General features: G+C 46.1%; 1 protein-coding gene and 2 pseudogenes across 1 annotated transcript in view; 2 read left to right on the top strand and 1 right to left on the bottom strand.

Annotated features, from left to right (window-relative positions):
* LOC142191103 (uncharacterized) overlaps window positions 1-10,442 on the bottom strand; it is a 602,426-nt pseudogene that overhangs the window by 134,099 nt on the left and 457,885 nt on the right.
* Window positions 1-10,442, top strand: part of LOC142191038 (uncharacterized) — a 49,991-nt pseudogene that overhangs the window by 11,204 nt on the left and 28,345 nt on the right.
* Window positions 5,984-10,442, top strand: part of LOC142188990 (uncharacterized) — a 68,382-nt gene continuing 63,923 nt past the window's right edge. Inside the window, exons 1-3 of the mRNA XM_075262095.1 lie at window positions 5,984-6,122; window positions 7,366-7,445; window positions 8,984-9,083. Coding sequence (XP_075118196.1) covers window positions 5,984-6,122; window positions 7,366-7,445; window positions 8,984-9,083 — 319 coding nt within the window. The remainder of the gene's footprint in view (window positions 6,123-7,365; window positions 7,446-8,983; window positions 9,084-10,442) is intronic.

The following is a 10,442-nucleotide window of genomic DNA, read 5'->3' as shown; positions in this document are numbered from 1 at the left end:
TCCTGTTCTTCCGGCGGGTTGTGCTCAAATCCGGCGCGTGCGCAGTAGCGCTCCCTCCGGAGCACAGGAGAGGTACGTAACGGTTTTTTTATGTTCACTCACCTCCCCTGGCCCAACAATCATTATATTCCAGGGTCTGCAAAGAACCTGGAGTATAATGATAGAAGTATTATCACTCCATTGAAAGTGCCCAAAAGTAAAAAATGACTTGGCTAACTGCTACTCTGTGGTCTGTCAGTGGGTGTCTGTCACGGGATGGTTAGAGTCTATACTATAGGCAATGTGTAATATATATTTCATGTGGAATGTATTCTCTAACCTGTTGTAAACATCAGTGTGTAGTTGGCTGATTAGGGTCTAGTGTGTTAGCACATTGTATGCAAATACCTCTAACTAGTGAGGACCAGTGAGGACAATGGGTGGAGATAATCTGATCAGTGTCTCCAAGAAGATGTTGGACGGTGCATTGTCCACAGGAGACAGGGAGTCTGCTCTCCTTGGTATAGGTGAGGGGGGAAGGATCTGTGACTCAGCCCTCCCCACCCACAGATAGAGGAAGTAACAGTCTTAGTATATAGTTGTAGCTAGCAGTTAGTATGTGTTAGCCGGCCTGTGCACAGCTCTGTAGAGAGCCAGGATTTAGTTACAGGACCAAGGAACCAAAGTTATCATTGGATTGTGACTTCTGTGGACTTATTGTTATTACGGTTGATGTGACCGCTGCCGGCTACTAACTTTGTGGATTACAATAAATTGCTGTTGTCTCCTGACCTCTTGCGTCCGTGTTGATTCAAAAGACCATCCGGAGGAAGACGTATACCTTTGCTCCGTGACAGTGTCCCTCAATGATCTGTCCTGCGACCCTTCCTTTTCTCCATCTACATTCTTGGCCTTGGCCAACTCCACTGTTACACCGATGACTCTCAAATGTTTCTCACTGGCCCATACATCTCTTCTCTGCTATCCAGAGTCCAAATGTCAATCAGCCATTGCCTCCTTCTTCTCCTCCTGCTTCATATTATTCCATACGGAGAGCATTTCATTATCTTCCTCCCACCTCACACAGCCCCCTAATCTGACTCATCTATTGAAGTTGATGGTTCCACAAATCCATTACCCTGGACTAACTTTGTACTAACCTTATCCCTCAAGCTTCACACTCAACTCCTCAACACCTCCTGTCACCTACATCTCTAGAATATTTATTGAATCTTCACCTTCCTACTTTAAGACTCTTCTCTATGGTCTCCCACCAAAGGCTCTCGCCTAATTCATCTCTCCCCTTTAAAAATCCCTTCACCGGCTATCCATTGCCCAGCGAAAATGTTACTGCTTACTCAAGAGTTTCTTGAATGAGCTGTCTCTTCCCTCTCTGTCACCTGAATTTTCACAATCCCTAACTGCCCTATTATCCTGGAAATATTATAGAAGACACTCCGCAGCTTTCCCCATGGAAAAAGCCCAGGCCCTGATGGGCTCCCACTGCTATACTATAAAAGATTCCAGGCTATCTTGGCCCCACAGATGACCTCTGTGTGCAGCACTCTGCTTAATGGTGCACGCCTTTCCAGACAGGTGCAAGAAGCCCACATCGCTCTCATAGTGGTAACATCAATGACAGCTTGAAGTCTTTCATGGTAGTTGTGGATGAGGCTCTTTATTTTCTCTGATGGTAAAGCTGACCATTCTTCTTGTTCCTGTAAATTCCTATTGAGGTCAGGAGACTGAGATGGCCGCTCCAGAACCTTCACTTTCTTCTGCTGTAGCCAATGACAGGACGTCTTGGTCTTTTGTTTTGGATCGTTGTCATTGTGGAACGTCCAAGTACGTCCCATGCACAGCTTCCTGGCTGATGAGTCTCCAGTATTTGCTGATAACGCGCTGCATTCATCTTACCTTCTATTTTGACCAAGCTCACACCTCCCCACATCAACAGTGATCGCCCTCCATGCTTTTCAGTAGGAATGGGGTTCCCTTCATCATAGGCCTTGTTGGCACTTCTCCAAATGGAACGTGGCCAAAAAGTTGGAATTTTGTCTCATCCCTCCGAATCACCTTGTTCCAGAAGTTTTGAGGCTCGTCTCTGTGCTGTTTGGCGTATTAAAGGCAAGATTCTTTATGGCATTTGCTTAATAATGGGGGTTTTTTGGCAACTCCACCATGCAGCCCATTTTGCTTCAAGTGTCTCCTTATTGTGCATCTAGAAACAGCCGCACCGATAGTTTTCAGAGCGTCCTGGTTTTCAGCTGATGTTATGTGTGGGGTTTTTCTTTGCATCCCAAACAATTTTCCAGGCAGTTGTGGCTGAAATTCTGGTTGGTCTACCTGACCGTGGTTTGGTTTTTACAGAGCCCCTGAGTTTCCATTTGTTAATCACACTTTGAACACGGCTGACCGGCATTATCAATTCCTTTTTGTATCCCTTTCCTGTTTTATACAGTTTCCTACCCTCATCATGGGTGACTTTAACATCCCTATTGACACCCCTGTCTCCCCAGCTGCCTCACAGTTTCTCTCAATAACCACTTCTTTTGGTCTTTCGCAATGTTCTTCTTCCGCCACACATATAAATGGCAACACGATTGATCTTGTCTTCCATTGACTCCTCACAGTTTCTAAATTTACTAACTCTTCTCTGCCGCTCTCTGATCATAATCTTCTATCTCTCACCATCAGTGCCCTCTCCCCTTCGCAAGATGCACCTACCCATCACACATATAGGAATTTGTGTGCTATCGACACCCAGCACCTCTCAAATACTCTACAGTCCTCTCTGTCCCCCATCTCCTCAATCTCCTGTCCCAATCTGGCCACCAGTTACTATAATGAAACCCTTAAAAATGCATTGACTGAGGTGGCTCCCCCCTCCACTTGTAAAGTCCCACATAGAAGGCAGCAACCCTGGCACACGCCACAGACACGTTTTCTTCAGCAGTGCTCTAGGTGTGCTGAACGTCTGTGGAGAAAATCCCGTTCACCTGCAGATTTCCTCCACTTCACATTTATACTTAAAACATATAGTTCTGCCCTTTACCTTGCCAAACAAGACTACTTCACCGCTCTCATCTCTTCTCTCTCCAGCAACCCTAAAGGGCTTTTTGAAACTTTTCACTCCTTACTCACACCCAAGGTATAGACGCCGTTCACAGACCTTAGTGCTGAAGACTTGGCCACTTATTTCCATGATAAAATTGATAAGATCCGTCAGGAAATAACTGCCCAATCCCCAGGTGGCATTGATTCCCTTACCTACCATAGTACTGATCCCCTCACCAACCACACTTCAGACTGTCCATTCTCATCTTTTGAACCTGTTACAGAAGAGGAAGTTTCTCAGCTACTTTCTTCATCTTGCCCTACAACCTTTAGTAGTGACCCCTTCCCCTCACACCTTCTCCAATGTCTGTCGCCTGCTGTCACGACTTACCTTACTAATAGAGATGAGCGAGTACTGTTTGGATCAGCCGATCCGAACAGCACGCTCGCATAGAAATGAATGGACGTAGCCGGCACGTGGGGGGTTAAGCGGCCGGCCGCCGTCAAAGCGGAAGTACCAGGTGCATCCATTCATTTCTATGGAGCGTGCTGTTCGGATCGGCTGATCCCAACAGTACTCGCTCATCTCTACTTACTAAAATATTTAACCTCTCTCTCTCTCTTCTGGAATCTTCCCATTCTCCTTCAAGCATGCTGTTATAATCCCGCTATTGAAAAAACCCTCCCTGGACCCATCCTGTGCTGCTAACTATCGACCTGTCTCTAAACTCCCCTTTATCTCTAAAATCTTGGAACGCCTGGTCTATTCTTATTTGATCCACTATCTCTCTGCTAACTCTCTGCTTGACCCCTTACAATCTGGCTTCCGCGCTCTGCACTCTACTGAAACGGCCCTCACGAAAGTCTCCAATGATCTCCTGACGGCTAAATCTAATGGTGACTTCTCTCTTCTTATTCTTCTGGACCTCTCTGCAGCTTTTGACACTGTTGACCATCAACTCCTCCTCACTATGCTCCGCTCAGTCGGCCTCAAGGACACTGCGCACTCCTGGTTCTCCTCTTATCTCTCAGCCCGCTCTTTCAGTGTATCATTTGCGGGCTGTGTGTCTTCCCCTCTTTCCCTTGCTGTTAGGGTTCCTCAGAGCCCCTGCTACCTCTTGTGCCACCCCCTCTACCTCATAGATTGCAAGTTCTTGTGAGCAGGGCCCTCAGTCCCATTGTGTGAAGTGACTATTTCTTTGTAATGTATCTTTTTGTCTGTACTTGAACCCTACAAATTGTGCAGCGCTGCGGAATATGTCGGCGCTATATAAATAAAATGTATTATTTTTATTATACACCTATATATTCACATCACACACAGACAGCTCTGCTACATATATACTCTATACAAATATACACAGTTCGGTCATATTAATGTGGCCACCACCTACTTTTCACGTCAACGTTAAATAACCAATCGCAGAAGGCACGTGTCATCAGCCATCTGGGTGCACTCATCATTGTGGAAGGCACAATGGATCAACACAAGTATGCATCTATCCTAGCGGACCATGTTCACCCCTACATGCGAAATGTTTTTCCTCAGGATGATGGCATCTACCTGCAGGACAATGCGACGTGTCATAAAGCTCGCAGTGTACGTGCGTGGTTTGAGGAGCACCAGGATGAGTTTACCGTACTCCCTTGGCCAGCAAATTCCCCGGACTTGAACCCAATCGAGAATCTATGGGACCACCTCAATCGGGTTATTCGCGACATGGATGCTCAACTGCGTAACCTAGCGTAGCTGGCCACAGCACTGGAGTTGTCACGGCTCAACATCCCAGTGAACATCATCACAACATCCCCTCTCTTCCTGCACGTCTCACAGCGGTCCGCTCTGCCAAAGGTGGTTATTCTGCATTTTGACAGGTGATCACATCATTGTGACTGGACTGTGTATATATCTTGATCCAGACTAGAGATGAGCGAACACTGTTCGGATCAGCCATTCCGAACAGCACGCTCCCATAGAAATGAATGGAACTGTCACGTACACTTTGCCGGTGGCCGGTCGCCGTGCCGGGTGCTTCCATTCATTTCTATGGGAGCATGCTGTTCGGAATGGCTGATCCGAACAGTGTTCGCTCATCTCTAATCCAGACACATCACTGCAGCTCATCCCATAGAGACCTGGAACACTGGTTCATGTGACTCCCTGACTCCTCCCACGTGTGACATCACCACAGGTCCTTTATCTTGAGCATATGAAGCTATAACAGCAGGATCTGATCATGTGACTGACTGACTCCTCCCACACATGTGACATCACCACAGGTCCTTTATCTTGAGCATATAAAGCTATAACAGCAGGATCTGATCATGTGACTCCCTGACTCCTCCCACACATGTGACATCATCACAGGTCCTTTATCCTGAGCATATGAAGCTGTAACAGCAGGTCCTGATCACGTGACTCCCTGACTCCTCCCACACCTGTGACCTCACCACAGGTCCTGTCACCACAGTCACTGTACAGGAGGAGGTAGGTGGTCGCTCACAGACCTGGAGCTTTTATTAACCCCTTTCAGACCAGACAATTCTAGGACGTCATCCCAGTTACATTAGAATTAGAGAAACTCTCCGGACAATGTCAGTATTTTCTTGGATATTTCGTGTATTCCGGCCATTCTCGTTGTCTCAGGACTCGGCTGCTTTAACCCCTTCCTGCTCGGTGCCGTACTATTACGTTGCGCTGGCCGTGTAGTTAATGCCCAGCGCTGTAATAGTACATGGCTGTAATGTGGCGGCACAGGAGCCGTATTATACAGCCGATACCTGGGACTGGTCACCGGAGAGGAAAGATACTCCGACTCCAGAGGATTAATCCCTCACATACCGGGATCGCTATTCATCATGGCGTCCGGGGAGTCTGGAGACAAGATCGCCCCTCCCCCACCCCTCAGATCCCCCTCGATAAGATCACAGGGTCCGAGGGGTCGCTATGGCAGTCAGGAGGTCGGGCGACAGCAAGCGCAGTGACCCTAAGTGCGATATGCGGGGTCACCTACAGTCTGACAAGTTTACTAGAATTTACACCAGAAACTGGAAGAAATCAGATCAGAAACTACAACAAATGATAAGTAATGTAGATTATATTCTGTGCTCCACCGACTACCGAATATACCCCAAATGTATCCCCATCAGTGTCCTGGTCTCCTTCTTCTCACCCCTCAGCAGACACCGCTCCATATACATGTCCAATACCCAGGGCCAGTTATAGACAAAATGGGGCCCTGGGCAAAATTAAAAGTGGGGCCCCAAATACTGAAATATTATTCATACAACATAGTCACATTCTCTTCATTCGATGTGCTGCAGTGCCTATCACTTACAGGGGTGTTCCTTATGCCTTTTAAGTAGTTGTTTGTAAAATTTTTGGAGATAGTCAACGTAGTAGTCTTATCTTTGAAGAACAGGTGTACAAGCAAAAACGCACATGCTCTTCCCTATACGCTAAAAAATATATATATCTACAGAGTTAGCAAATAGGACTGCTGTATAAGGACTAAATAATGTCACGTCACCCGCTGACCACTATACCAGGACTAAATAATGTCACATCACCCGCTGACCACTATACCAGGACTAAATACTGTCACGTCACCCGCTGACCACTATACCAGGACTAAATACTGTCACATCACCCGCTGACTGCTATACCAGGACTAAATACTGTCACATCACCCGCTGACCGCTATACCAGGACTAAATACTGTCACATCACCCACTGACCACTATACCAGGACTAAATACTGTCACATCACCCGCTGACTGCTATACCAGGACTAAATACTGTCACATCACCTGCTGACCGCTATACCAGGACTAAATACTGTCACGTCACCCGCTGACCGCTATACCAGGACTAAATACTGTCACGTCACCCACTGACCGCTATACCAGGACTAAATACTGCCATGTCACACCCACTGACCGCTATACCAGGACTAAATAATGTCACATCACCCGCTGACCGCTATACCAGGACTAAATAATGTCATGTCACACCCACTGACCGCTATACCAGGACTAAATACTGCCATGTCAGCCACTTACTGTCAGACTCCCCTCTGCCCTCATCCTACAATCCACAAATAGCTGTTTTTTACTGTATTATGCTCCCCTAACAACACCAAACACTTCACTTCAGAGTTTCCCCATATGGAGGACATAACCAGACCCCTTTTATTTGCAGATGCCCCCTCATAATGCCTGCCCTGAACTGTAATAGTCCGCTGCAGTAAGCAGGTTCTTCCTAGGAGCCACGTACTACTCACTGGTGAGTGCTGACGCCTTACAATGACATACCCCGCACCTCTGCAGGTTGGACAATGGTCCTGGACAACCAGAGAACTGATGGAGGTGAAGTGCATTTAAAGAAAACCTTCCATGTCCTCAGAGATGTGCGGTATTATATACCACTAGAAAGCTCATTGAATTCAGTGCACTGTCAGATTTTCCAGTATTCGCCATGATGCTGAAGATATCGGTGCAGTTAGTTTCGGCAACAAAACCTCTTATGTTGAAAGAAAAAAACCTCTGGGTTAAGGCCGCACATTGCAGAAAGGCTTTTTTGTTTTTGTAGAGTTTGCTGCGTTTTTTTTGAGAGGCAGGAGTGGCTATAGAAGGAATGGGAAATATAAAGGAAGCTCTTCTACTTCTCCCTTCTGCTCAATCCACTCCTGGATTTGGCTCAGAAAACCGCAGTAAAATCTACAACAACAAAAAATCTGCTTTTCAGCAATGTGAGGCCTCAGCTTTAGGCTGCAACTCCATACCACTATGTAGACTGCTAGCTTACTTTTTTACAGAAAACAGAAGCGAGCTGCCTCTTCTTCAGGTGGATTCTGCGGCTGATTCAGCCCTGGCGTTTACAGGTTAGTGGAGGAGAAGAGACCGATACTGTGCAGAGAAAAGGAATGTGCCATGTATCTTCACATACTAGAGCCTGAACCAGAAGCCCCCCTTATACTCCCTACTAATCCTATTTATTACATGGGATCTTGGGAGGTTTTTACATTGTCTCATCTTCTCTCCATTCAGGTTCCTACAATATAGAATCCTCTCAGTATCTTCTATATAAGAGAATATTCCTGATTGATCCATCAAGGATGGAAAGAGACAAGAACAAGATGGCGGAAAGTCTATTAAATCTCACCCTAGAGATCATCTACCAGCTTACTGGAGAGGTGAGAGATTCTGATGATGTCATCATTACATCATTCTTATCTCTAGTAATAACAGATGATAGGACTGGAGAGGTGATGGACTCTGGACATGTATGTAGTGAGATTTATTAATGTGTCTCCCCATAACCAGGATTATACAGTAGTGAGGAAGACCTCTAGTGGGCGCTGTCAGGCTCCTGAGTATGAAGGATATGGAGGAAAACTGAACCCAATCCCAGGGTCTCCACCTCACTTCCTTATACAGGAGGAGATCAATGGACAGAAGATCCTAGAACTCACCAACAAGATGCTGGAGCTGCTGACTGGAGAGGTGACACTGCTGGGAATGCTGGGACATTATACAGTAACTGGAAGGGTCGGGGTGATGACTGTGTCATTGTGTTGTCAGGTTCCTATAAGGTGTCAGGATGTCGCTGTCTATTTCTCCATGGAGGAGTGGGAGTATTTAGAAGGACACAAGGATCTGTACAAGGAGGTGATGATGGAGGACCACCAGCCCCTCACATCAGCAGGTAATAGACATGACTATATACACATGGACTTCCATTATTTGTATGTACAGAATGAATTCAGTCCCTGTCTGTGTTTCCTACAGGTAGATCCAGTAAGAGGACAACACCGGAGAGATGTCCCAGTCCTCTTCTTCCACAGGATGATCAGGTAGATGGAGATATTCCCTATGATGTGTAGACGGGCTGTGAAGTCCTTGTGTCTCTTTCTCTTTTCGCTGACTTACAATATTTATTTCACAGCTTCAGGGTAAAGATCTGAACAATGTTTTGACCGCAGCAATAAAAGAAGTGAGTGGTGATGAAGAGTGTGAGGAGGACATTCCTACAGGGAACCACCCAGGTGAGGAGTCACCACTGAATATACCACAGAACAGTCACAGATTCTCCTCATTTCTGTATCCTGTTAGATTTTTCAGCTCTATACTCCTCCATTCAGCTATATACAAGCTATATAATAATAATATAATAAATTTTATTTATATAGCGCCAACATATTCTGCAGTGCTGTACAATTTCTAGGGTTCAAATAGAGACAGATACATAACAAAGAACGTCATTTCACACAATGGGACTGAGGGCCCTGCTCGCAAGAGCTTACAATCTATGAGGTAGAGGGGGTGACACAAGAGGTAGCAGGGGTGGCATTGCTTATACAGTATTCAGACAATTTTATAATAGAGGTGACTGTCATTACACAAACATAAAACTTTATGAGCCGTCACCAGTGGTGTCCTGTAACATGTGGATGGAGCTTGGACCTATAAAGTTATCCTGAAATGGCATCATATCATGTGGGAGCGGGGACAGAGGAGGGTTAGATTTTGAGGATTCTAATGACGGTACGGAAGGGTTTACATTAGGAATTGTGTTCGGCCTGTCTGATAAGATGTGTCTTTAGTTTGAGCTTGAAGCTGTAGAAGTTGGGAGTTAATCTTATTGTCCGGGGTAGAGCATTCCAGAGAAGTGGTGCAGCTCGGGAGAAGTCTTGTATACGAGCGTGGGAGGTTCTGATAATAGAGGATGTAAGTGTTAGGTCATTGAGTGAGCGGAGAGCACGTGTTGGGCGGTAGACAGAGATGAGGGAGGAAATGTAGGGAGGGGCGGCATTATGGAGAGCCTTGTGGGGTAGGGGGATAACTTTATATTTTATTCTATAATGAATAGGCAGCCAATGTAGCGACTGGCACAGACCAGAGGCATCGCTGTAGCGTCTAGCCTGATAGATGAGCCTGGCCGCTGCATTCAGAATAGATTGTAGAGGGGAGAGTTTAGTGAGGGGAAGACCGATTAGTAAGGAGTTACAGTAGTCAAGGCGAGAATGAATCAGGGAGACAATAAGTGTCTATAATGTATCTCTGGTAAGGAAAGGGCGTATTCTGGAGATGTTTTTGAGGTGGAGGTGACATGAGCGTGCGAGTGATTCAATATGGGGAGTGAAGGAAAGGTCTGCATCAAATATGACCCGGAGGCAGCGGGCCTGCTGCCTAGGAGTTATAGTAAGGCCTGAGACTACAATGGATATATCAGGGACAGATCTATTAGATGGTGGAAACAGTAGTAGTTCAGTCTTAGAGAGATTTAGTTTCCGATAGAGCAAAGACATGATATTAGAGACAGCAGAAAGACAGTCACTGGTGTTCTGTATGAGTACAGGGGTGATGTCACGGGAAGAGTTAGTAAATTTAGACGGCAGAGAAGA

This window comes from Leptodactylus fuscus, chromosome 1 (genome assembly GCF_031893055.1).
Source record: "Leptodactylus fuscus isolate aLepFus1 chromosome 1, aLepFus1.hap2, whole genome shotgun sequence".
Lineage (NCBI taxonomy): Eukaryota > Metazoa > Chordata > Amphibia > Anura > Leptodactylidae > Leptodactylus > Leptodactylus fuscus.
The sequence above is the reverse complement of the archived record's forward strand: the minus strand, read 5'-3'. Positions and strand labels throughout refer to the sequence as shown.